General features: G+C 32.4%; 4 protein-coding genes across 7 annotated transcripts; 2 read left to right on the top strand and 2 right to left on the bottom strand.

Moving 5' to 3' along the window:
• Nucleotides 1-271: 271 nt before the first annotated feature.
• On the bottom strand, nt 272-1,751 carry LOC105646765 (uncharacterized). Of its 2 annotated transcripts, none has more exons than XM_037642002.2 (4): nt 1,643-1,751; nt 1,147-1,250; nt 777-831; nt 272-579 (listed from the first exon to the last, which is right to left on the bottom strand). In XM_037642002.2, exons 1-4 carry the CDS (start codon nt 1,654-1,656, stop codon nt 465-467), a joined length of 288 nt encoding a protein of 95 aa, XP_037497930.1. In that variant the 5' UTR covers nt 1,657-1,751; the 3' UTR covers nt 272-464. The 2 variants fall into 2 exon arrangements, with proteins under 2 accessions (XP_037497930.1, XP_012088082.1); XM_012232692.4 differs by having other exon boundaries at nt 272-681.
• Nucleotides 1,752-5,302: 3,551 nt separating this feature from the next.
• On the bottom strand, nt 5,303-14,983 carry LOC149497111 (uncharacterized). 2 transcript variants are annotated; one of them, XM_089720101.1, is made up of 6 exons: nt 14,782-14,983; nt 14,645-14,711; nt 12,933-13,004; nt 11,314-12,551; nt 7,348-7,414; nt 5,303-5,707 (listed from the first exon to the last, which is right to left on the bottom strand). In XM_089720101.1, the coding sequence occupies exons 4-5, from the start codon at nt 12,545-12,547 to the stop codon at nt 7,365-7,367; spliced, it is 1,284 nt and encodes a 427-aa protein (XP_089576227.1). In that variant the 5' UTR covers nt 12,548-12,551; nt 12,933-13,004; nt 14,645-14,711; nt 14,782-14,983; the 3' UTR covers nt 5,303-5,707; nt 7,348-7,364. The 2 variants fall into 2 exon arrangements, with proteins under 2 accessions (XP_089576227.1, XP_089576228.1); XM_089720102.1 differs by lacking the exon at nt 7,348-7,414.
• Nucleotides 14,984-16,937: 1,954 nt separating this feature from the next.
• Nucleotides 16,938-19,372, top strand: GAUT9 (galacturonosyltransferase 9). Its single transcript, XM_012232691.4, has 3 exons — nt 16,938-17,349; nt 17,433-18,671; nt 18,882-19,372. The coding sequence occupies exons 1-3, from the start codon at nt 17,176-17,178 to the stop codon at nt 19,155-19,157; spliced, it is 1,689 nt and encodes a 562-aa protein (XP_012088081.1). The 5' UTR covers nt 16,938-17,175; the 3' UTR covers nt 19,158-19,372.
• A 4,513-nt stretch (nt 19,373-23,885) lies between these two features.
• On the top strand, nt 23,886-27,195 carry LOC105646763 (6-phosphogluconate dehydrogenase family protein). 2 transcript variants are annotated; one of them, XM_037640486.2, is made up of 2 exons: nt 23,886-23,906; nt 25,398-27,195. In XM_037640486.2, the coding sequence occupies exon 2, from the start codon at nt 25,406-25,408 to the stop codon at nt 26,870-26,872; it is 1,467 nt and encodes a 488-aa protein (XP_037496414.1). In that variant the 5' UTR covers nt 23,886-23,906; nt 25,398-25,405; the 3' UTR covers nt 26,873-27,195. The 2 variants fall into 2 exon arrangements, with proteins under 2 accessions (XP_037496414.1, XP_012088080.1); XM_012232690.4 differs by lacking the exon at nt 23,886-23,906 and adding an exon at nt 23,913-24,071.
• The last annotated feature ends 224 nt before the right edge of the window (nt 27,196-27,419 follow it).

Genomic DNA, 27,419 nt, shown 5'->3' on the forward strand with positions numbered 1-27,419 from the left:
TTAATTCAGCTAAGCCGATAGTCCAAATCCGTGGCTCATAACTGCTAATTTTAATGAACTAATTCTATCAGTTACGATAATTGTTACCTCATTTGTAATATAGTTTTATTATAAAATTAATAATAAAATAATTTTTTAAATTAATATTTTTTATAATTATTTTATCTGTAGTTATTTAAAAATAGATAATTTATATTAAATGCTATTAAAAATTAATTAATATTTTATTTATATAATATATCAAAATAAAAAATAATACATCCATCGTAAATATTAAAAGAAATACATAAATTATATATAAAAATAATTATATTTTTATGTGATTTTACATTTTTAACCAGAACCACCGTCAAAGTTTTACCTAAAACATCAACATTTATGAACCAAGTGCTGTGACCACCAAATGGAAGCAACGTTCCAAAGCGGGAAGCAATAATTTTCCAAGAAACCAAACAAGCATTAAACTAAAAATATTCTACCCTGGATCTAGGTTTCCTACATGGGATACTAGTAGAGCTCAGAGCTGGAAGAAAACTTGATGATGGCTTGTTTTCATCCTGGAGATTACTGGTTCTGAAACTGGAAGAACCATATGCACTGTTAGTGAAACTACTTATTCCTTTGCTCTCTTCAGATGAGAAGGCTTGGACTGGATTTATATAGGACTGCATGCAAGGAAACCTAAAAAAAAGTTTTTTTTTTTTAATAAAAATATATACATAGATATAACAAGAAATGAAAATTAACTATTTATTGCAAAAAGGAATTATTGTGACCTGCTTGACTTGATGATTTGGTCATCAATCTTCACTTCATTATCAAAGATCTTTCCTGTGGAAATTATAAGAAAATTTCAACTTATATTTATACCTCAAAGTCCAATATTATTTGTATTTTAAAAAAAAATAAAATTTTTCCTTATATCCCATTCTTCTTTTTTTTTTTTTTGGAAAATCAAATTATATTAATAAATACCAAAAAATAATTTTGTTATGGTAAGGACAACTATTTACTTTACCTTAACTAAAAAAGAAAAATTGAAACGAAAAAATGGTTATCAGTGAGATTTAAATTTTAACAATATAAACTTTAGAAAAAGAAAATCTCTAACAACATCCTATATTATATGAAAAATAATAATATTACCTCCACATAAGCTCTTGTCAGAGAAATATTTTCCCATTAGATATTGAGCATACTCAGCTTCATACTTCTCATACTTCATTGTAGGATTCATGTCTTCCCCATCTCTATTACCAAGAACAACAATCAATCTTCTTCATTTTTTTTTTTTTTCAAAGAGTAAATGGATTCAAAATTATCATTTTAAATAGTTCAAGAAAGAATTATGCAAATCAATTAGCTGCAACATCGATTATAATAAATTCAAACATTACGATTATCTATCTATCTCTTAATACAAGATAGATAAGAGATTTAAATGATGAGATTTTAATAATTCTCAATTCTTTTAAGAATTTAGATATAAAAAATGATAAAAAAAGGCTAAAAAATACATATCATAATATAAAACCCATAAATTAATAGATTAACTATTGATTAATAATTAAATGCAAAGGGGAAAAAGATTAAATTAATAAACCAACTGAGAAATAAAACGATTCACAAAAACATAACTCACCGAGTTGCAGACATTTAGCTAAACAAAGTGTTGTTGTCTTTGCTTTCTCTCTTTTGGATGCTAAGAAAATAATAGGAATTGTATCTTCTTAATCTATTTGTTTATAAAGGAAAAAAAATTTGAAGATAAAATGGCAAATAAATGATGGTAATTACACTAATAATTAATAAAATAAAATTCAATTTTTACACGTGTCGTTCTATGTAAAATTTGTTGAAAGATGGCACACATGCATCGTAACGTACATAATTTCAAAACAAAGTTACGATTGTAGTACAGCTATTGACAAATCAAAATTTTCTAACACTTACCAACTAATACTAATAATAATTTATTGGTTATAACGTATATAAGATTGAGTTGATTGGCTATTTTAATATATAATTTTTTACATTTTGATATATAATTTAAGATATTGTTTCACCCTCAATTTTAAGTTTTCTTTAACATTTTATTGTAATTTCACTTCAATTTATCCTTTATACAAATTTCGTACCGAACTTTGACATTCTGTTGCAATAGCACTCTAAATTATAATTAGGATTTAAATTGTAAATAAAAAATAGATTCACTCGACTTTAGACTTGGATTAACTTAATACATTTGTGTAAGTGAAGGAGTTTGGGTTAATAGTAAAAACCATATTTATTTTTTTTTTTAATATTTAAATTGTTTATGTAATTGGTAATAAATAATATTTAAAAAGTAATTTTATATACATGAATGCTTTATTTTTTTAAAAAAAATTAGAATATAATTATATTTTATATTCTACCTTGATAAAAAAAATGTTACAATTTCTAATAGTTTATGAGTCAAATAAATTGCAATTAGCTTTGTTTTAGTTTTTATAATTATTTTAAAATTTATATTAAAATCAAGTCATAATAATAATTATATTATATTTTATTTTTTAAAAAAGTTCTTGTATCAAATAATTAATTTTTAAATATTACTTATTATCAATAAAAGAAATAATTTAAAAATATTAAAAATAATAACAGAGATTGTCCTTACTATTAATGCAAACTCTTTCGTTCACACAAATGTATTAAATTAATCTAAACTCAAGGTCAAGAGTGAATCTATTTTTTATTTACAATTTAAATCATAATTATAATTTAGGGTGATATTGCAATAAAATATCAAAGTTTATAGTGAAATTTATACAAAGGACAAATTGAAGTAAAATTACAATAAAATATTAAAGTTCACGGTGAAATTGGCATAAAGATTGAATCAAAGTAAATTATGCAATAAAACTTAAAGTTGAGGATGAAATAATATATTAAGTTATTTTTTTTAACCCTGTGAAGTTTTTTAAATAAGATAATTCTTTAACAACCTGTTTGGTTCAATTCCACAAAATAATTTTTTGTAAAATTTAGCATGTTTTGGCTGTTTACTTTCACTAAATGTAGAAACCAATTTTAAAATTTTAATTTTAAAAATTCAAATTTATAAAATTGATTATAATTAAAGTCAAATTATACCAAAAAAATGGATTCCACAAACGTATCATAATATCTATCTATCTATATTTATATATCCATCTATAACCTTGAATCACAAAATATCTCTACAAAGCTGACTTGGCATTCTCTCCTTCTATTATCTTTATTTTTCTTTTTTTTTTTTTTTACAAAGTTTTGAGTTTTCTATCTTATTTTTTATTTTTTTTTGTAGATAAATAATTAGTTAGGAAAATATTTTTTTTTATTCATATATATATATATATAATTGATTAAGGTAACAAAATTTATCCTATCAGTATCTTTTTAGTATTTAAAATTTATTTTTAGTTGGTTTGAAATGTAAAAATATATAATTTTAAAATTCCAAATATAATTTTAAAATTTTTGAATTTCATTTTTATCTATATAAGGAAGTTGAGGTTGTAAAGCAACTAAACAATTTGGTCACGCCTATCTTAATTTTCTTTCTTTTAGTAGTTTTGCTCTATTTTCTTTTGTTTCTTTTTCTTTCTCTTTTTATTTTTAAATATATTATTTTCATTATTGTTCAATCAACTTTTATTTCTATTTTGATTTAGCTCAATAGGTGAATTAAATATAAATTTAGAGTGTTCATCTTGTGTTTATTAATTGACAGCATTTACAGTATAACGGTTTTTATTTATTTATTTATTTTGAGTTCTTTGAGATTTAAGTTGGATTTGAGGCTATAAATTAATTAGTTGGAATCCATTAAATCCACTAAACCTAAAGTTGAACCGCTGGAAAAAGGGACAACCGAAATTTACAACATACAGCATAACAGTAAAGACAGCTGAACCAGAACCGCAGAGAATCCATGCATTGTGATTCTTCTAAATGAGCCAACAAGCCACACCAAACGACAAAGGCTAAGGACTCTCAACTGTAAGAAAAAAACAATAGACAGAACAATTTTCCTGAAAAAAGAGATGCCAAACACGAACATGCACTAAACTACGCCAAATTCCAACTGCATGAATACAGTTCCTGAATGGCATGGACACCTGATCATGCGAAACACGAACAAATAGAACACGTGTATTTTACTGTTTCTTTTTATTTTTTATTATAATTAATGAGGACTGTTGAATGATTAATATTTCCCAGTTTTTGTTTCCAAACAAAATAAAAATAACTCTTTTTTTGTTAGGAAAATCAGACTCAATATATAAGTAAATAAATTAATTTTTTTCTTATATTTCTACAAAGATAGTTATTAGTTATTATTTTTGAAATTTTTCTCTTATCTATATTTACATATTTTTTATTTTTATATATCTTTTTTATTTATTTTTCTATTTTTATTTATATATATATTAGTTTCAAATCAGTGTAATAGTTTTCCATAATAAAAAACAATATTTTCGGTCTAAAATAACTATTATATTAAATATGTGAGAGGTTTGGTTAGTTTTCTCCCTTATATGAGGAATTTGAGTCCTCTCATCCATAGGTGTTTTCACCAATTTGGTGAGCCAAGAAGAGGGCTATCCCATGTTGTGTAACCTACAGTGTAAATGGTATCGTCTTATCATTAGAACATAAAAATTAAGCGACACTTATAAACTTGAAATGCTTGAAAATTTAAAGAGGTTTAGATCAAATCATTTTTATCTAAGATACTTCCAATTATTTTTATTATTCATTTATTTAAAAGTTATCAATGAAATATTTTTTAAAATAAAATATAATGTATAATAAATAGAGCAATCTGCACAATCTGCGGAACTTCATCTAGTTATTTATAAAATCAACATATACACACTTATAATACTATAATATATTTTTTCATCATTACTGACCATTTTATTTTAATTTTAATAATAAAAAGTCATATTCTTTAAATTATTGAATTTTTTTTACTTAAAAAATAAATCAGTTAATTAGACTTTTTTTCAGAAAATAAAAAAAAAAAAACATTGCAAAACAAGAAGATGAATACTACAAAATTAGTTATTAATAACTTAATTTAGCTAATTTTTTTCACTTATGTGAAAAATAAAATGTATAAAGTTATAGATTTCCTGAGTAAATGGGAGAAATTCTCTTGTCGTGTAACCTACAATATTTTCTCTTGATCACAAAGATATTATAATTTGCTAATTTCAAAATAAATTTCACAGCTACAATTGAATTGAACAAAACACTAGGTATTTTATAAATGTTAACAACTATAATATCTTATTAGAATTTAGGTGAAAACTAGAATAAATTACTACTATCAATGTAACATCCCTTCCCGGTCCACCCGTTAACTCAAATGAACCGAGCTGAGACGCTACAATCTGGTTGAACCTATGTCCTTTTAGGCTAATATCATGTTGTATGCTGATTATGATGTCAAGCTGTTGCTTTTTACATGAGGAAAATATAGATATGTACTTAATATTTTTACAAGACATGATACTAATTTTCAAAATGAAATGGGCCCAACTGTGTGCCCTGTACATGCCATGATAAGGATAGACAGAATCAAAATATCCAAATGAGTAGCTACCCTGAAGACTGAGTCTTCCACAGATGAACTGCAGCAGTTGTAAGCTGATTCTCTACGGTCCAGTCTCGAAACCTACGAGTTAAATAAATAACTCGCTGAGCAAATAATGCTCAGTGGATATCTCAATTTAATAAGAAATAAAACAATAAACATATAAGCACACATATCATTATACTTTCATGATTTTACCTGCTGTTCATGATGTTGTATAAATTTTGCAACTTTTATTAACCATCGTATACTTTATAAATAATAAATCACATAACTGCATGGCTCCATAAGGTTATAGTGAAACCAAAGTGATAAGAAAAACTGTATGAACTGTATGAAACTGGATGAATACTGTATGGCTGGGCTGTTATGGCCCGTATATAAATCATATCCACTCAACAGCCTGTAGCTGGAGTACCAAACTGTATGGGGCGCAGATCTGCTATCCTATGTCGCGACATAGTCTTATCTACGTGGTTTCTGCCTAACCTTAATGGAGCATATTATGTGTATTGTGATAATACAAGAATTATTTAGAAAATATCTAATGAGGAATAATGCATACCATTGATAATGTATAAAGTAACTTGCATGGAAATACTCTAGCTATTGCACCCGCGATGCAATTCTTACTAATATTTATGTAACTAAATTTTACCATTCAGATTAAGGAAATTCTTAGTTTGAATTAAGTTCACTTAGAAGGTAAAATGCAGTAATAATTTTCGGGTGAATGAATCTACATATGCATTCCAACATTATTTCTAATGTGTTCTTGAAATCTGCCAGACAGCCTGTACATGTTTCACAAATCCTATCATAACTCTTTCTGTATACGTCCAATTTAGGCTATTCTAAATTCTATGGTTAGCTAACATCTTAAGGTACAAAGTTTTCTTCTATCACATCTCTTAATTACGTTGGCAAGGTAGTCACATATTGAGCTCAAGTAGCAACTGCCAGTCTGCCCTGCTGTTGGTTTCCAGCCTGCCCAGTTTATACTATTTTGGTCATATCTCTCAATTTATAACTCCAATTTAGGTGATTCTACATTCTATGGTTAGCTAACACATTAGGCTACAAATTTGTCTTCTACCACATCTCTTAATTACGTTGGTACGGTAGTCAAACATTGAGCTCAAGTAGCAACTGTCAGTCTGCCCTGCTGTTGGGTTCCAGCCTGCACAAGTTATACTATTTTGGTCACAGATCTCAATATATAACTCCAATTTAGGTGATTCTGCCTTCTATGGTTAGCTAACACATTAGGCTACAAATTTGTCTTCTACCACATCTCTTAATTACGTTGGTAAGGTAGGCAAATATTTACCGAAATGAGCAACTTCCAGTCCGTCCAGACTGTTGATTTCCAACCTGCACAGTCTGTACTATTTTGGTCATATCTCTCAATTTATAACTCCAAATTAGGTGATTCAAAAACTCATGGACAGATAAAACATAGAGGAACAAATAACTCTTCTATAACACTTCCTAATTCCATCGTTAAACAGAGTCAAAATCAGGGTGAAGTTACTGGTCAATGGTCCAACAAACTGGGTTCAGCATGAAATCAATATCTACTTCATTCATTCAATTCATCCCATGCTTTATCACCATTTACAGACCTCTAATTCAACATTCAGCAATATATGTTTTCATTATCAACACACTACACAAGTTTTCATGCAAGAAAATGTGAAAAACTAAAAGAGATATCAAACCTTCAACCAAAAGAGCTTTAAATCCTCTTCTTAGCTTCCTTTTCTTCCAACTTTGAGTTCCCCTCTCCTATACATAATAACTCTTAGAAATCATCTAAAATATCACAAAAGTATGAAAATCAAGAAGGGCTACTTACTTGGATAGAGTTCTAGGTTGAATGTAGTGTTTAAATCACATGAAAATGGATGGAGAAAGGAAGGAGATGAAGAGAAAGATGAAAGGAGATGAAGAGGAAGATGAAGATGAAGAAGACGTTGAAGATGAAGATGAAGAAAATGAAGAAGGCAAACTGAAATGGAAGTCTCGTGTAGTCCAAATTTATCTTTGATTGTGTGTTAAAAATTACCAAATAGTACCTATATTTTCCATATGTTACATTTTAATACCTAAACTTTATATTTTAGTGCAAGTAAGTCCTATTCCTTATACTTTGATCTTTTTGTTTCATTCAAGTAAGTCCACTTCTTTTACTTATTTAAGTTACATCCCATTCTACCCCACTCTGGATTTAAATGGCTTGAACCGGGTTCTTGTTCGGCTCAACTCGACTCGACTCTATGCAACGATTCGATTCAGTAGGATGTTACAGTTCTACCCTTCTAAATAAAAAACTTCGTCCCGAAGTTTACCTGTTGTAAACAAATGCGGATACTGTTGTCGCATGATTTCTTCAGATTCCCAAGTTGCTTCTTCTGTTTTATGATTCCTCCAAAGAACTTTGACCAATGCTATTTTCTTGTTTCGCAATTCTTTAATTTCTCTGGCTAGGATCTGAACTGGTTCTTCTTCATAAGTGAGATCTGGTTGAATTTCAATCTCTTCTGCTGATAACACGTGTGATGGGTCGGATCTGTATCTCCTTAACATTGATACATGAAAGACATTATGAATTTGATCTAATGTCGAAGGTAACGCTAGGCGATAGGCTAATGGTCCTACACGTTCAAGAATCTCGTATGGACCAATGAACCTAGGACTAAGCTTACCCTTTCTTCCAAACCTTAGGATCTTTTTCCATGGTGACACTTTTAGAAATACTTTATCACCGACCGTATACTCAATGTCCTTTCTCTTTAAATCAGCATAGGACTTCTGTCGATCACTTGCTTCCTTCAGCCGTTTTCTGATGATTTCCACTTTCTCTTCTGTTTCTCTAACCAAATCTGGACCCAAAATCTTCTTCTCACTAAGTTCTGTCCAACATACAGGTGTCCTGCATTTTCTATCATACAACGCTTCATATGGTGCCATCTTGATGCTCGATTGATAGCTGTTGTTGTAGGCAAATTCCATGAGATGTACATATCTGTCCCAACTGCCTTCAAATTCTATAACACATGATCTCATCATGTCTTCCAAGATTTGAATGACTCTCTCTGACTGGCCATCTGTCTGAGGATGAAAGGCAGTGCTGAAATGTAGTTTCGTTCCTAATGCGTCTTGCAGTTTACCCCAGAACTTCGATGTAAACCTTGGATCACGATCCGATATAATGGATGATGGAACTCCATGTAGTCGAACGATTTCTCTAACATAGATTTCTGCTAACTTGTCCAGAGAATAGTCCATCCTGACTGGTAGAAAGTGCGCAGACTTGGTTAATCTGTCAACAATTACCCATACTGCATCATGCTTCCGCTGCGTCTGAGGTAATCCGGTAACAAAATCCATCGTGATCTGATCCCATTTCCATGTTGGAACTGTTATTGGATGAAGCAACCCAGCTGGCAATTGATGTTCTGCTTTTACTTGTTGACATGTCAAACATCTTGTTACGAAGTTTCCAATGTCTTTCTTCATGCCTGGCCACCAATAGCCTTTCTTCAAATCTTGATACATCTTAGTACTGCCTGGATGCATTGTATATGGACTGTTATGAGCTTCATGCAGAATCTTCTGTCTGATTTCCCCTTGTGGTACAACAACTCTGTCTTCATAGAACAATACTCCACTGTTATCCACTTTGAATTTCCCACCATGGTCTTCCTGTACTTGTTTAACCCATAGTGCTATGTGCTCATCTTTCTTCTGTGCTTCTGCAACTTCCTGAACCCAAGATGGTTGTACTTGCATTTGTGCTAGAATAGCTCCCTGCTGTTGCAACTCCATGTTGATTCTCATTGCTCTCAAAACATACAATGGTTTTCGACTAAGGGCATCAGCTACCACATTAGCTTTACCCGGATGGTAATTAATGACATAATCATAATTAGCCAGAATCTGCATCCACTTCCGTTGTCTTGAATTCAGGTCTTTCTGTGTCGGTAAATACTTTAAACTCTGATGATCAGTGTAAATGTAACACTTTTCACCGTATAGATAATGCCTCCATACTTTGAACGCTAGAATAATGGCTGCCAGTTCTAAATCATGGGTTGGATAATTCAATTCATGTGGCTTCAATTGTCTGGAGACATAAGCTACCACTTTACTGTCTTGCATGAGTACACATCCTAACCCAGTATGAGAGGCATCACTGTAAATCTCAAATTCTTTACATGACACTGGTTGGGTCAACACTGGTGCTTCAGTCAACTTTTTCTTCAAAGTTTCAAAACTCTGCTGACACCTATCATCCCATTGGAATACAACCTCTTTCTTCAATAATCTTGTTAAAGGTGATGCAATGATGGAGAATCCCTTTACGAACTTTCTGTAATAGCCGGCTAAACCCAGAAAACTTCGAACTTCTGTAACATTCCTGGGTGGTCTCCTATCAATAATAGCTTCAATCTTCTTAGGATCCACTCTGATACCCTCTGATGACACCACATGTCCTAAGAAAGAAACTTCTTCCAGCCAAAACTTACACTTACTGAGCTTGGCATACAGCTGTTTATCCCTCAGTGTCTGAAGTACAATCCGCAAATGTTTATCATGTTCAACCCTGTCTCTGGAGTAGACCAAAATGTCATCTATAAACACCACCACGAACTGATCTAGATATGAATGAAACACGCGGTTCATAAGATCCATGAAAACCGCCGGTGCATTAGTGAGACCGAATGGCATTACTAAAAATTCATAGTGACCATATCGGGTCCTGAATGCCGTCTTGGAGATATCTTCTTCCTTTATCCGCAACTGATGGTATCCCGACCTGAGATCGATCTTAGAAAACATGCCTGCACCCTTTAGCTGATCAAACAAATCGTCGATTCGAGGCAATGGATACTTATTCTTGATTGTCAGCTTGTTCAGCTGTCTATAATCAATACACAGTCTGAGTGATCCATCTTTCTTCTTTACGAATAACACTGGTGCTCCCCAAGGTGATACACTGGGGCGAATAAAGCCTTTGTCTAATAACTCCTGTAGCTGAAGCTTTAACTCTTTTAGCTCTACTGGTGCCATTCTGTAAGGTGCAATTGATACTGGTGCTGCTCCAGGATAGACATCTATGGTAAACTCCACTTCCCTCCTTGGTGGTTACCCTGGTAACTCTTCTGGAAATACGTCTGGATAATCACATACTGTTGGTATGTCTTGCACTTTTAACTTTTCTTTCTCTGCTTTCAATGCACAAACTAAGTATGCTTCACAACCCTTCTGAATTAATCTCTTTGCTGCCATGGCTGATATCACATTACCAAGAAAATCTCGTCGCTTCCCGACGACTGTAATCTCTTCCCCTGCTACTGTATATAATGTCACCCTTTTCTTTGCACAATCAACTATAGCCTGATGTCTAGATAGCCAATCCATACCCAGAATAACATCAAATTCTCTGAATGGTAACTCCATAAGATCTCCTGGAAACTCCTTTCCATGAATAACAATTGGACACCCTTTGACTACTATATGAGTTTTTACTGTATCTCCTAATGGATTAGTAACCAAAATACCCTGACTCACATGCTCAATTGCTAACCCTTTAACCCAGTGTTTAGGTACGCTAATGTATGAATGTGATGATCCAGGATCAATTAAAGCATAAACTGTATGACCAAATAAAGAAAACGCACCAACTATGACATCTGGAGCTTCCTCATCTTCCTTGGCTCGCATAGCATAGACCCTGGCTGGAACTCTGGTATCAGGTCTGTCCACAGTCTCTGACTGCTGTCTCTGCCCTCCGGAGCTCTCACCTCTACTCCGACCTCTACCTCTGCCTGCTATGAACTGTGTAGAAACTTCTGCCCTCTTAGGACAGTCCCTCCTCTGATGGTCTGATGCTCCACATATCATGCATCTACCTGTCACCATCCAACAATCTCCACCATGCCGTCTGCCACAATGCTCACAAGGTGGAAAAGTATAACCATCGGACCCTGTGCCTCTACTGGTGCCTCTACTAGCTCCTCTGCCTGAACCTCGACCACCACCGGCAGAACTAGCCACAACTGATGCCGCTGGCGCATGAGCACCCCTAGCTGTGCCGTGGCTAAAAGGATGCCTAGGACCAGCTGAAGTACTACCACCTCTGAATCTCTTGCTCTCCGACTGATATGTACTGGGTGCACTCTGAGTCTGATCTCTCTTCTGCTGAGACCGCTGGCGTCTGGTACGCTGACTGGCCTGAATTCGCTCTATCTCCTGAGCTGCCTCTACCAAAGCTGAGAACTCTCTGAATCTGGAAGCTACCACTCCCATCTGAATCTCATCGTTCAGGCCCTCCTGAAACTTTTTACACCTCTCTGCCTCTGTAGCCACTATCCGGTCACCATACCTGCTGAGTCTGGTGAATTCTTTTTCGTATTCTGCAACTGACATTCTGTTCTGTCTCAGGTACAAGAATTCCTTCCTTCTAGCATCAAGATAAGCCTCTGTGATGAACTTTTTCTTGAATTCATCCAAAAAGAATTGCCAGGTACGCTGCTCTGCTGGTACTCTCTGTTGAACAGTAGTCCACCATGTGTATGCCTCCTCTATCAGTAATGACGTGGCACAAATCAACTTGTCCTCTAGTGTACACTGTAATTGCTCCAGGACTCTTAAAGTACCATCTAACCAATACTCAGCTGTTTCGGGATTGTCGTCCTTGCTAGCTCTGAATTCTTTTGCACCATATTTTCTAAGCTTTTCTAGTGGGGACTTTCTTTCTCTGTCTACTACTACTGATGCCTGAGGTACCACCCCTGCAATCTGTCTAAACGTATCTGCAAGTTGCTTTAACAGCACCTCTTGACCTGGTGCTACTGGAGCCTCACCCTCCACAGCTCTGGAGGCGTGTGACTCGGTTTCACCTTCTTGTGACATCCTCCTATAAAAATAACAACTGCTTAGTTCATCAGGGTAGTCATGGCATGTACACTATAATGACATATGCATTTAAGCCCGAGGAACTAAACTAGTGCTCTGATACCAAAATTTGTAACATCCCTTCCCGGTCCACCCGTTAACTCAAATGAACCGAGCTGAGACGCTACAATCTGGTTGAACCTATGTCCTTTTAGGCTAATATCATGTTGTATGCTGATTATGATGTCAAGCTGTTGCTTTTTACATGAGGAAAATATAGATATGTACTTAATATTTTTACAAGACATGATACTAATTTTCAAAATGAAATGGGCCCAACTGTGTGCCCTGTACATGCCATGATAAGGATAGACAGAATCAAAATATCCAAATGAGTAGCTACCCTGAAGACTGAGTCTTCCACAGATGAACTGCAGCAGTTGTAAGCTGATTCTCTACGGTCCAGTCTCGAAACCTACGAGTTAAATAAATAACTCGCTGAGCAAATAATGCTCAGTGGATATCTCAATTTAATAAGAAATAAAACAATAAACATATAAGCACACATATCATTATACTTTCATGATTTTACCTGCTGTTCATGATGTTGTATAAATTTTGCAACTTTTATTAACCATCGTATACTTTATAAATAATAAATCACATAACTGCATGGCTCCATAAGGTTATAGTGAAACCAAAGTGATAAGAAAAACTGTATGAACTGTATGAAACTGGATGAATACTGTATGGCTGGGCTGTTATGGCCCGTATATAAATCATATCCACTCAACAGCCTGTAGCTGGAGTACCAAACTGTATGGGGCGCAGATCTGCTATCCTATGTCGCGACATAGTCTTATCTACGTGGTTTCTGCCTAACCTTAATGGAGCATATTATGTGTATTGTGATAATACAAGAATTATTTAGAAAATATCTAATGAGGAATAATGCATACCATTGATAATGTATAAAGTAACTTGCATGGAAATACTCTAGCTATTGCACCCGCGATGCAATTCTTACTAATATTTATGTAACTAAATTTTACCATTCAGATTAAGGAAATTCTTAGTTTGAATTAAGTTCACTTAGAAGGTAAAATGCAGTAATAATTTTCGGGTGAATGAATCTACATATGCATTCCAACATTATTTCTAATGTGTTCTTGAAATCTGCCAGACAGCCTGTACATGTTTCACAAATCCTATCATAACTCTTTCTGTATACGTCCAATTTAGGCTATTCTAAATTCTATGGTTAGCTAACATCTTAAGGTACAAAGTTTTCTTCTATCACATCTCTTAATTACGTTGGCAAGGTAGTCACATATTGAGCTCAAGTAGCAACTGCCAGTCTGCCCTGCTGTTGGTTTCCAGCCTGCCCAGTTTATACTATTTTGGTCATATCTCTCAATTTATAACTCCAATTTAGGTGATTCTACATTCTATGGTTAGCTAACACATTAGGCTACAAATTTGTCTTCTACCACATCTCTTAATTACGTTGGTACGGTAGTCAAACATTGAGCTCAAGTAGCAACTGTCAGTCTGCCCTGCTGTTGGGTTCCAGCCTGCACAAGTTATACTATTTTGGTCACAGATCTCAATATATAACTCCAATTTAGGTGATTCTGCCTTCTATGGTTAGCTAACACATTAGGCTACAAATTTGTCTTCTACCACATCTCTTAATTACGTTGGTAAGGTAGGCAAATATTTACCGAAATGAGCAACTTCCAGTCCGTCCAGACTGTTGATTTCCAACCTGCACAGTCTGTACTATTTTGGTCATATCTCTCAATTTATAACTCCAAATTAGGTGATTCAAAAACTCATGGACAGATAAAACATAGAGGAACAAATAACTCTTCTATAACACTTCCTAATTCCATCGTTAAACAGAGTCAAAATCAGGGTGAAGTTACTGGTCAATGGTCCAACAAACTGGGTTCAGCATGAAATCAATATCTACTTCATTCATTCAATTCATCCCATGCTTTATCACCATTTACAGACCTCTAATTCAACATTCAGCAATATATGTTTTCATTATCAACACACTACACAAGTTTTCATGCAAGAAAATGTGAAAAACTAAAAGAGATATCAAACCTTCAACCAAAAGAGCTTTAAATCCTCTTCTTAGCTTCCTTTTCTTCCAACTTTGAGTTCCCCTCTCCTATACATAATAACTCTTAGAAATCATCTAAAATATCACAAAAGTATGAAAATCAAGAAGGGCTACTTACTTGGATAGAGTTCTAGGTTGAATGTAGTGTTTAAATCACATGAAAATGGATGGAGAAAGGAAGGAGATGAAGAGAAAGATGAAAGGAGATGAAGAGGAAGATGAAGATGAAGAAGACGTTGAAGATGAAGATGAAGAAAATGAAGAAGGCAAACTGAAATGGAAGTCTCGTGTAGTCCAAATTTATCTTTGATTGTGTGTTAAAAATTACCAAATAGTACCTATATTTTCCATATGTTACATTTTAATACCTAAACTTTATATTTTAGTGCAAGTAAGTCCTATTCCTTATACTTTGATCTTTTTGTTTCATTCAAGTAAGTCCACTTCTTTTACTTATTTAAGTTACATCCCATTCTACCCCACTCTGGATTTAAATGGCTTGAACCGGGTTCTTGTTCGGCTCAACTCGACTCGACTCTATGCAACGATTCGATTCAGTAGGATGTTACAATCAAATTTTTTTTATTTATATAAAATTAATTATTTAGTCATTGCCTTTTAAACATTCGTTTGATTCGCCTTTATATTTGATTCCATTTGATTAATAAATTATTTTTTTCAAAAATTATATATTTTATTAATTTTTAATAAAAATACCAAAATAATGTTTATCCTATTTTTTCCGTACCTTTTATGCTAAAAGTAAAAATTATTTTTAATAATGATGATAATAATAGTAATGAAGATGATAATGATAATGCATAGAAATTATTAGCTAGACTACATAAATTCACCCATGAACTTTGCAACTTTAATTTTGTGGCACTTTCAACTTTTATTTTGACCCATTAAACTCTTCAATTTATAAAATTACATCCATTAAACACTTATATTTTTAAAATTATTCTATTGAACACTACAACTTGCTAAATTTATATCAGTTAAATACTCATTAAAAAGTTTAAATTTATGAAAATTACTATTGCAAAAGCCATGCTAACTACATATCAAGTTGATATTTTACATATAAAAGCCCAAAACCCTAGAAATTATTGATATTAGTATAAAAAATGGTGTGATATTATCAAAATTTTACAAGTTCAAGTGCTTAATAGGTCATTCGTGAAATTTAGGGTGTCACAAGATTAAAATTGTAAAATTCATGGATGAATTTACATATTTAACCAATTTATTGAAATGATGGGATTATTTTTATCAATTAACACATAATAAAATGTATTATAGTATTTTTATTGAAAATTAATGGTAAAAGGTAAAATTTAAATATACGATTTTAAACTAAATGAATACATTTATATATGTTTCAGTAGTTGATTTCATCAAGTTATTGGAACCAAATACTAATTCTCCAATCAAATTATATGATTTTTCAAGAGGTGTAATTTCCTTTTACTATATATTTATAATTTTTAAAAATAATAAATCAATTTATATTATTGTAATTAAAATAAAAAATACCAAAAATAAAGAAAAAAAATAAATAAAAATTATTATTTTGTCACGAGGTTAGACTAAATTATTTAAATAATTCCTATTGTATAATCGAATATCCAACGCGTTTTTTAAGTTTGATTAACTAATTTTAAATAGTTCTTCCATCTAATTTGAAGGATTTTGACCATTAAATTGCAGAAAAAGATTAAAATTTCCGTAAATACCTCTAACACTTCTTAGTATCCGAACACCAAAAATATCTTTACGTCCTCTCTTCTTCTCCTTTATTTCTCCTATGCGAATCAGGGGATATGGGGATAAATATGCACAGAGGGATTGAAACTAAAAAAAGAATTAATAGAAAGACAAAAATGCGAAAGCTAATGGCTATGGAATTGCTTAATTAACCCAAAATTATTGCCTAATCTCCTTTAGCGAATGCATTTAATATAATAATAATAATAATTTAATTTCTTAGCTCTTAAATCATTTTAGCAATTGTTAGTGAAAACTTTAAAATTAAGGGTAGATTTGTATTTTTAAAGATTTCTCTCATATTTCTTTTATTTTTTATTGTGTTTTAACGGCATAAACATCTAAACATAGACGGAAGAAATATATCGTCCGGCGAGATGTCTCCATATTTAACTAAACAGCTATGACTATTTAAATAATTTATTTAAATTTCAGGATGAAATAATAATTTTTCAAAAAGTAATTATCAAGTAATTTTCTACGTGGGTCAGCTCTGAATTTGATATTGCAAAACAAACAGGCAAAGACATGTACTTGTGATCTCAGATACTCTTCCACTCATCCTATGACCAAATCCCATTTCTCTAACAAAAATAAAATAATCTCACAGACGCGCAAATTTTCCATTTTAGATCTGTGCAAGTACAATCCTCCACTTGCCTTCTCTTTTTCGCTGTAGCCATTTCCATATCTAAAACGAACAAGAACAACAGCAACGCTACATTCCGACCCTCAATTTCCAATGGCGGTCGCCGTCCGTGGCAGCCGAGGTGGCGGAGGATCCGCTGGATTCAACTCCGGCCTTCGTAGTTTCTTCTCTTACCGGATCTTAGTCTCCGCCATGTTTACTCTTCTCTTTCTCGCTACTCTCTCCGTCCTCCTCACCACCCATCCTCCTACCTCTCCTCATGACTCAGTGAGTGCATTCTACTTAATTTAGCGTCAGTATTTTTTTTTTTTTTTCGATTTCTTTTTAATTTTTCATTGGGTTTTTTACAGTCGCTGCCCAGTACTGGTAATGCTTATGTACAGAGGACTTTCCTGGCATTAAACTCGGATCCGTTCAAAACCAGATTGGATTTGATATATAAACAAGCTAGTGACCATATGACTTTAGTGAATGCTTATGCTGCTTATGCTAGAAAACTTAAGCTTGATATTTCTAGGCAATTGAGAATGTTTGATGACTTAGCTAAGAATTTCTCTGACATTACTGCAAAACCCAATTACAAATCATCATTGTTTGAATCAGAGGGTGCAGTGGATGAGGATGTTTTGAGGCAGTTTGAGAAGGAAGTGAAAGAAAGAGTCAAAATTGCTAGGTTGATGATAGCTGAGGCTAAGGAGAGTTATGATAATCAGATCAAGATTCAGAAGCTTAAAGATACTATCTTTGCTGTTAACGAGTTGTTAATTAAGGCAAAAAAGAATGGGGCTTTTGCTAGCTTGATTGCAGCGAAATCAATACCTAAGAGTTTGCATTGTTTGGCAATGAGGCTTGTGGAGGAGAGGATTTCACATCCGGAGAAATATAGGGAAGAGGATCCTAAACCAGAGTTTGAGGATCCGAGTTTGTATCATTATGCTATATTTTCAGATAACGTAATTGCTGTGTCAGTTGTGGTGAGGTCTGCGGTGAAGAATGCAGAGGAATCTTGGAAACATGTTTTTCATGTGGTTACGGATAGAATGAATGTGGCAGCCATGAAGGTATGGTTTAGGATGCGACCTGTAGAAGGAGGTGCCCATGTGGAGGTTAAGGGTGTGGAGGATTTTAGTTTTTTGAATTCTTCATATGTGCCAGTTTTGAGGCAATTAGAGAATCTTCAGCTGCAGAAGTTTTACTTTCAAAATCAGGCAGAGAATGCTACCAAGGATGTGAGTAATATGAAGTTCAGGAATCCCAAATACTTGTCTATGCTGAATCATCTTCGTTTTTATCTGCCAGAGATGTACCCTAAGTTGCATAAGATTTTGTTTTTGGATGATGATGTTGTGGTTCAAAAGGACTTGACAGGGTTGTGGAAGATTGACTTGGATGGAAAGGTGAATGGTGCTGTCGAGACATGCTTTGGTTCATTTCATCGTTATGCACAGTATTTGAACTTCTCACACCCTTTGATTAGGGAGAGATTTAATCCCAAGTCCTGTGCTTGGGCTTATGGAATGAATATATTTGATCTTGATTCTTGGAGGCGTGAAAAGTGCACGGAGCAGTATCATTACTGGCAGAACTTGGTAAGTATCTGTGCTTCCTTTTGAACTTCTCTGTGTTTTGATGTTAAGATAGCTATGCATTTAGCAGCATTCTGCAAATTACTTGCTTTTAATGTCCAAATAAAAGTAATCCATACAAGAAATTGTTTCTTCTGAAAATGGTAATGAATTGATTGTTATGTTGAGATTGAAAGATATAATCAATTAACTTTGTCCATATTTGGTGACCAGAATGAGGATCGTACTCTATGGAAATTAGGTACTCTTCCACCTGGCTTGATCACCTTTTGCTCAACAACAAAGTCATTGGACAAATCTTGGCACGTGCTTGGTCTTGGGTATAATCCAAGTATTAGCATGGATGAGATCAACAATGCTGCAGTAATTCATTATAATGGAAACATGAAACCTTGGCTGGACATTGCCATGAATCAGTACAAGAATCTGTGGACTAAATATGTCGACAATGATATGGAGTTTGTTCAGATGTGCAATTTTGGCCTATAGACACGTACCACTTTCCTGCTTTGTTGCACAACTACACTACAAGTTGTAAGTGTTCATACTGGGGTACTCATATTCTTACAACATTTTTGGATTTTATCATTAGTTGTAATTTTCAAAGGCAATTGTATTCGACCAAAATGGTGATGTACACGCAGAAATGATTCTTTTGATTGAAATTTTTTGTATCCTCAAATGCAGTGACACAAATTTTGTTAGTCATGAAAGTATCACCAAATTTAGGACCTGACTATTATCTCCGAAACTGCTTTTATCTTAGGCTCTTTGTTCAAATATGATTCAAAATGTAGTCTTAGGAACTAATCCAATGAGATGCACATCGCAACATGGTTTTGATGACAGTTTCTCCAGCAAAGACAGTTAATATGCTAGTGGTCTGTTGAAACAGAGTTATCAAAGTTCTCTTGAGCGAAATGAATTCTAGTTGGTGTTATGAACTTATAGTGCATTACTAGTTGTCAAGATCAGTTAATATACGTGAACTATAAATACAATAAATTAGTTTTATGCTTCCGATTTCTGATGGTATGATTCATCAAAAAACTTTTATTTCACCTTTCCTGAGTTAATTAATAACATTTGGAACTTAAATTTCATTTTACCTTCTCTAAACTATGACGATTTTACCTTCTCTAAATTATGACGGCTAAGTTTAAAATAATAGTTTGGTGCATTTAATTTTTTTTTCATTTTCATATGAAAGCTATTTAACTTGTAAAGTTTTGTAGAGATATGTTGTGAACATTCTATATGACGAGAGGTTTGTGATAATACAGTATTTTTTATCACATTGCTTTTACACCCGAAGATTATGAGCTTGAATATAAGTTTTGTCCTTTAAAATTGAAATCATGAAATCTGAAAATTATGATTGAAAATATTGTTCATTGGAACAACGAGTTGTATGATCCTTAATTATCAATGTATCAACCTGCATTGATCTGTCTCAAAGATAACCTCATTTAAAGCTTACTTTTCTGGATTTTGCTTGTTAATTTCTGATCAACTCTTTCTAAATGGTGTTGGAGCTTGGCTTGATTGTAAATCTCTAGAATACTATAAATATCAGACTTAGAAGTCTCAACAACAAACGGGTTTTACCCAATTGGTGGTCTTCATCTATCATAGTATGAGTTGCTTGAATTTGTGTCATCATGTGCTTCTAGGTTTTCTGCTTTTGCTATTTCACTTCCAAAGATACTTTTGGAAAAATCAGTTTCAACACCAACGCTGTCATGTCTGGAATTAATTATTATCTATAAAGCTCAAAGTTTTTAACTTTTATGTCGTTGGTTAATATTCAATTTGTAATTTGCAAAGGTGAGGTTAGGAGACAGGTGCTTGTTTGGGTGGGAAGCATTTTGTTTTGCATCGACATCAAATTTATTGACTTGGTTTTTGAAAAGAGAATCGTATTTTTACATTGGGAAAATGTGTGAATGCTGTAGCTCCTTTGAGTTCACTGTTTCGGTATCATTTAATGTTAGTGTCATAGTGTGTAAGAGGAGAGTGACTTGCAATGGATTGTCTCGGTCGCTTGGTGACTCTGACACTTCTTTAAAAAAAGAAAAAAATACATTATTGAGCTTTTCTGTCAAATTCATTTAATAATTAGCTGAGTATATAAACCTGACAGTAAAAACTTTACAAGGAAAATCCAGTGTAAATTCATTAAATCATTCAACTGCTGAACATTTTAACTTGTAAAAATACATCCATTAAATATAATTTTACACATTATTTAGTCGGTGGATGTATGTTTAATAAGTATGGTGGATTATGATTTTTTTGATTCAAATCGTTACCTTATTCATTTTTTAATAAGCAACTTACTTAAATTTCAATCTAAAAAATGGTAATATGAAGGTTTTACTATTAAGATATTAACATAGTTGACTACGCCCTTTAAAAAAAAATATAGTTGATTACGAATTTGATAGTTCTAGATATGTTTATATGAACATCTATAATTAAATAAAAACAAACAAATAAATAAAATTTTCTTCTTAGTTTGAACGATAAACCTCTCCCTGCATTGTATCTAGAAATCAAATAGAATTTTCCTTATCAACCTTTGGAAAGTTCTCATGAACAAACTATCCCATTGACTATTGATTCGAATATTGCTCCCTTTGCGTTACGACTTGAAAAAAAAAAAAAAAATCAAATATCTTCAATATGAAAAGTAAATCACAGAAATGGAGCACATGCCATTGCCTTTCCCATTATAAGGTAGGTCACCACATCTGTTTTCCGACAAAAAACAAAGTCTTATGAGAAAAAAAAAAATTTAAATGGTTTGCTTATTTATTTATTTTTAAAAGATTTTTATATGAGAATAATTTCGTTTTGAGTTTTATAATTCATAAATATATTTTTTGATTAATCGAATCATTAATTATTGATCTCGCGCAAATTGTCTACTGAATATAAATATATCTTGTGTATTTATTTCTAATCTTTTATATATATATATATATATATATATATATATATATATATATATATATATATATATATATATATATATATATATAACATTTTGCTTGTAATTATAAGCCTTGAATCTTCCAAATAAATTAAAATAATTTAAAAAATTTGCATGGGATACATCACACATGTGAAGGTCACATGGAAACTTATGAGGTGAGGGTCAAACATAAATCTAAAGCTTTAATGGTATCAAGTTCTAGAATAAATAATAAAATAATGAAAGTAAAATAAATAGTTTCTTAAAGATAAGGTTGGGTAAGATCAACTTCATATATGTTTGTTGTGAACAAGTTGGTTCATGGAAACCAAAATTTCAATTTAATCAAGACTCATTGTCATTGGCATGTCATAATGACATACCAATTATATATAAAAAAAGCTTACAGAATCTGCTTATTTCATAATTATTTTTTATTTTTATTTTTGGGAATTGTTTAATTAAAATTTCCAAATTTTTATTTATTATATATATAAATTACAGTTTTGTTTATTTATTATATTTTTATTATTGGCATTTTGTTTATAATTTAAAATTACATTTCATAATTTTTCTATTATAAACTGAGCAAATTATATCAATTTAACTAAATGAATTTAATTATAAAAGTTTTGAATAATTGTAAATTCAATTCAATAAAGAATCATTTGATTTTATAGCATTTTGCTAATTAACTTAATTAGCAAGTAACTAATATATGGTTGGATCAATAAAAATGAATTGTATGGGTTAATTTTATCTACAAAATCGAGTTTCGAAACTTAAACTATTAAGAGATATAAACTGAATATCATTCCTATTTTAAGGTTCCGTATATTTCTATAAAATAACTTGCAGGAAAATAACTTGTTAAAAAATATTTTCATGAAAAATATTTTTCTTAAAAAAGAATTCTTTCAAATGACTTATTTTCCATTGTTTGATTGTAATATTGAAAAATTAGTTAAAAATATTAAAGTCTTTGTGACCATAAAAATATTAATAATAATAGAAATTTTATAATTTAAAAATTTTATTGTTAAATATGAAAAGAATTAGAAAAAAATTATAAATTATGAAAGCCGCAGGTGACAATGGTGGTGGCCGCTGGTTGCTTGTGGTGGTGGTCAGTGGTAAATGGTGACTGGTGGCAGTGACTATTATGATTAATAAATTAAAAAGATATGAATTTAGAAGGTTCGCTAATATTTGAAAAATATTTTACTCTCTTGAAAATGAAAAGTTGTTTTCCTTAAAAAATGACTTAATTTTCTTTTGATCAGGAAAATATTTTTTGTTGACTTAATTTTTCTGAGCGCTCCAAACAATGAAAAATTATGAAAAATATTTTTCTATAAATTATTTTACGGAAATGAACGGAGCCTAAGTATAGAGTGAGACAGTAAGACACATGTATAAAAAAAAAAGGCTTAATTCAGTGGTGTTTAATGTGGTGAAAAAAAAAACAAAGAAGAGCATCATATTAATAGTTGTTTTTTTTTTTTTTTTGAAAGTAGTGTTTTACTAGTTTAAAATTATAAAAGGAATAATACTTAATTTTTCTCCTGAATTTAAAAATAATGGAGAATTCGTCAATAATCAAATTTTTGTATAATTACTATTCCAACGCTTCACCAAATTATCAAAAGCCCAATTTAGAACAAAAACTATAATAAAACAATAATTTTTAATATTTTAACTAATAAAATGTTAAATATTTTTTATATTTTTTTAATAGTATATTTCAAAAATTAAATAATTTGTGTTAATTAGACATATTAAAAATTATTATTTTATTTTCTTTTTGCATAAAATAGGATTTTTTGATCATTTCGTAAAAAAATGAAATAGTAATTATACAAATTATTAATTTTTTGATAAAATTTATGTTGCTCTCAAGTTTAGCAGAAATTAAACCTGATTTCATTATTCCATAAATGAATGAAAAGAAATAATCACAGAAATAAAATTACCCGTTGTAACCCTAATCAGAATTAAATGTATATATATATATATATATATATATAAAAGAAATCAAAACCCACAAAGCAAAAACTTTTGCCACATCAGCCGAACCAAAGATGAGGTGGCAAAACCAAATGTGAAATGTCCTATTATAGTCGGCCATATCAGCCTTAGACCTCACCAACCAAAAAAGAGTCAAGTCAGACGTGCCCAAAAACTTAACAGAGGCTGCGAGTCAGAGATTGTATTCTATAATTTCTATAATCGAACGCCCGTGTCGTTACTGTTTGTACACGGTAAGCAACTCCACCATCTCCACCAATAAATCTCCCAACTTCCCATTTTATTTCCCACATTTCCATTTCTTTTCGCCTAACCACCAACTATTTATTCTTTTCTCCAAAACCCACCTCTTTGATTTTCCTGGATCGTCTTTCTTTTCTCTTGATTCCAATTTCCAAGTATGTATTTTGTTTTAATACAATTCAGTACATTTGCTTTTTTATGGGTTTTGCTTGAATTTTGTGGCATGTTCTTAATCTAAATATCCTTTTCAATTTGGAATAGGTGGAATAAAATGTTTGTGGGATTTGCTGATCATGTTTTTTTTTTTTTTTTTTTTTTTTTTTTTTTTTTTTTTCTCTTTTGTGAATATTTTGATGTTTTGGATTTGCATGTCTCTGCATGATCTTGCTTGTAAATCTAGTCTGTTAGATAAGAAGTTAAAAATAGATTTGATTAATTCTTCTGATCCATAGATTCTTGTTGAATTAATTGGGTATCTTTCTTTTTCATTTCTGTGATTTGATTGCTTTTAATGCTAACCATGGCACTTCAGATCGTGTTCTCGTTCTGTTTGATTTATTCTTTTTGATGAATATAGGATTTCTTTACCAAGAGCTAAATAAGTAGTTTTTGAGATGATAAACTTTTCGCTTCTTTTCCACTCTCTTGCATGGTTGCTATTCGATCTAAATTGAACATAGTAAATCTATAAAATCCCTCAAACTTATAATAGCATCCTATGAATAAGAGTTAAGGCTTGCTTGTCGTGTTAGGCATGGAGATGGGAATTTTCTCACGAAAATGGATTCCACCTCAACTCTGTTGTGATCCCAAAATCCTTTTTTGGGGTTGAAGGACCTGATTATAGTTAGTCATATAAATGTGTACATTAAGGAGTATAGCTTTTAAAGATTTCTTGTTTAGCCTTTCCATGACATTTTGTTTTTTCTTTTCCATCCCGACTTTGTCATATGACTAGCATTACTAACTTTATCAGACATAATTCACTATGAACACATCTTTTTTATGAGAAAAACCACGATATCGTAAAATCAACATGCACATTTTGCCTTGAAGTTTTCCACTAAAAAATTGGTTCACAAACTGATAAAATGGAAAAGCTTTGATGGCATGTGCATTCCTTGATGGGGCAGAAGAGGGGATGGGGATTGAGCAACATAACAAGAAGTTAAAAACTCTAGAATTAGTAGCCAGCAAAATCATTTATTGCTGGTTTGTCTACACAAAAAATTCTGATTTTTGTTCTGAAGTTTGTTTTGCTGTCATGTGTTCTAAGGCTGAATCTGGTAAAAGTTTCCTCTATAAATCCTTTTGTTCTAACACTGTTTTATATGGGAAAACATGATATCGACGTAGTTATCAGCTATAGTTCAGGATTCCAAAAAAAAATTTCCTCTTAGATAATTGTATAAATTGCGATTTTTTTGTTGCTTTCTTTTTTCTTTTTTAAAGTTTTTCTTATTAAAGATCTTATGTGACAGAGCAAAATATGGCTGCACCTCCACAACCAACAAGAATAGGCCTTGCAGGTCTGGCTGTCATGGGCCAGAATCTGGCACTTAATATTGCAGAAAAAGGCTTTCCCATTTCTGTTTATAATCGAACTACCTCCAAAGTTGATGAGACTGTTGAAAGAGCTAAAAGGGAGGGAGATCTTCCCTTATATGGCTTCCATGATCCTGAAGCTTTTGTTCAGTCAATCCAAAAGCCTAGGGTGATAATTATGCTTGTTAAGGCTGGGGCACCTGTTGATCAAACTATAAAGACTCTCTCTGCCTACATGGAGAAAGGTGACTGTATCATTGATGGTGGGAATGAGTGGTATGAGAACACTGAGAGGAGAGAAAAGGCCATGGCTGAGTTGGGTTTGCTCTATCTTGGAATGGGAGTTTCAGGTGGTGAAGAGGGTGCCCGGAATGGACCCTCTTTGATGCCTGGAGGTTCCTTTGAGGCATACAAGTACATTGAAGATATTCTTCTTAAAGTGGCAGCTCAAGTTCCTGATAGTGGCCCCTGTGTGACTTATATTGGGAAAGGTGGGTCTGGTAACTTTGTCAAGATGGTTCATAATGGAATTGAATATGGTGATATGCAGTTGATTGCAGAGGCTTATGATGTACTAAAATCAGTTGGAAAGTTGTCAAATGAGGAACTCCAAAGTGTTTTCGCAGAATGGAACAAGGGTGAACTTCTGAGCTTCTTGATTGAGATCACTGCAGATATATTTGGAATTAAAGATGATAAGGGAGAAGGATATTTGGTTGACAAGGTTTTGGACAAAACTGGAATGAAGGGTACAGGTAAATGGACTGTACAGCAAGCTGCTGATCTCTCAGTTGCAGCTCCCACAATTGCATCTTCTTTGGATGCAAGATTCCTTAGTGGTTTGAAGGAGGAACGAGTTGAAGCTGCTAAAGTCTTCAAAGCAGGTGGCTTTGGAGATGTTTTGGCCGATCAAGTGGTTGACAAGAAGAAGTTGATTGACGATGTGAGACAAGCTCTTTATGCATCCAAGATTTGTAGTTATGCACAAGGGATGAATCTGATCCGTGCCAAGAGTATTGAGAAAGGATGGGACTTGAAACTGGGAGAACTGGCTAGGATTTGGAAGGGAGGCTGCATTATCAGAGCTGTGTTTTTAGACAGAATCAAGAAGGCCTATGATAGGAATGCTGATCTGGCCAACCTTCTTGTTGATCCAGAGTTTGCAAAGGAAATAATTGATCGTCAATCTGCCTGGCGGAGGGTTGTGTGTCTTGCTATCAACTCTGGCATTAGTACTCCAGGGATGTCTTCTAGTCTTGCTTATTTTGACAGTTACCGAAGGGAGAGGCTGCCAGCTAATTTGGTCCAAGCTCAAAGAGATTATTTTGGTGCTCATACATATGAAAGGATTGATGTTGAGGGATCTTTCCACACTGAGTGGTTCAAGATTGCAAGACAGTTAAAGAATTAACACGTGCTCTCATGGTACCTTAGTAACATCTCAATAAGCATAATAATTTCTGTTCTCGACTCTATGCTGGGTAGAAGTTGCATCAATACTATTTTGGTCAACATGTCTCAATCAAGTTCATTGAGTCCAATTTGTGTTTAGACTTTTGTCCTACTTTTGTATGTTGTGGCTGTTTTTCGGCAGCTCTATTGCTTTCACTTTGTGTTTAGATTTGTACTATTGAAATTAGTCACCTCTTTTTCTAGTTTAAGAAGGCACTTGTAGCTGCTTTGCAGCATAGTACCATGAAAATGTTTGAGCAAGAAAATTCTCATTTGGTGGCATTTTGTTCCTCCTTTCTTACACTCCGTTTGGGACTTAAAAGAAAGTTTAGTAAGGTTTTTAAGCATCTTTATTTAGGAGAGTCAAGATAATTGGAGGCATCTTTTTGGGATTCCTAACCTTCAAAACATCCAAAAGATCCAATTTTAATTCTTGATCTTGATACGGGGATAATATAAATACATGATAAGTCATTTGCTTTACTTTCCTTTCTATTTCCATACCT

The sequence above is a fragment of the Jatropha curcas genome, chromosome 4 (assembly GCF_041381405.1).
Source record: "Jatropha curcas cultivar XTBG-Jc1 chromosome 4, XTBG_Jcur_1.0, whole genome shotgun sequence".
NCBI classification, from domain to species: domain Eukaryota; kingdom Viridiplantae; phylum Streptophyta; class Magnoliopsida; order Malpighiales; family Euphorbiaceae; genus Jatropha; species Jatropha curcas.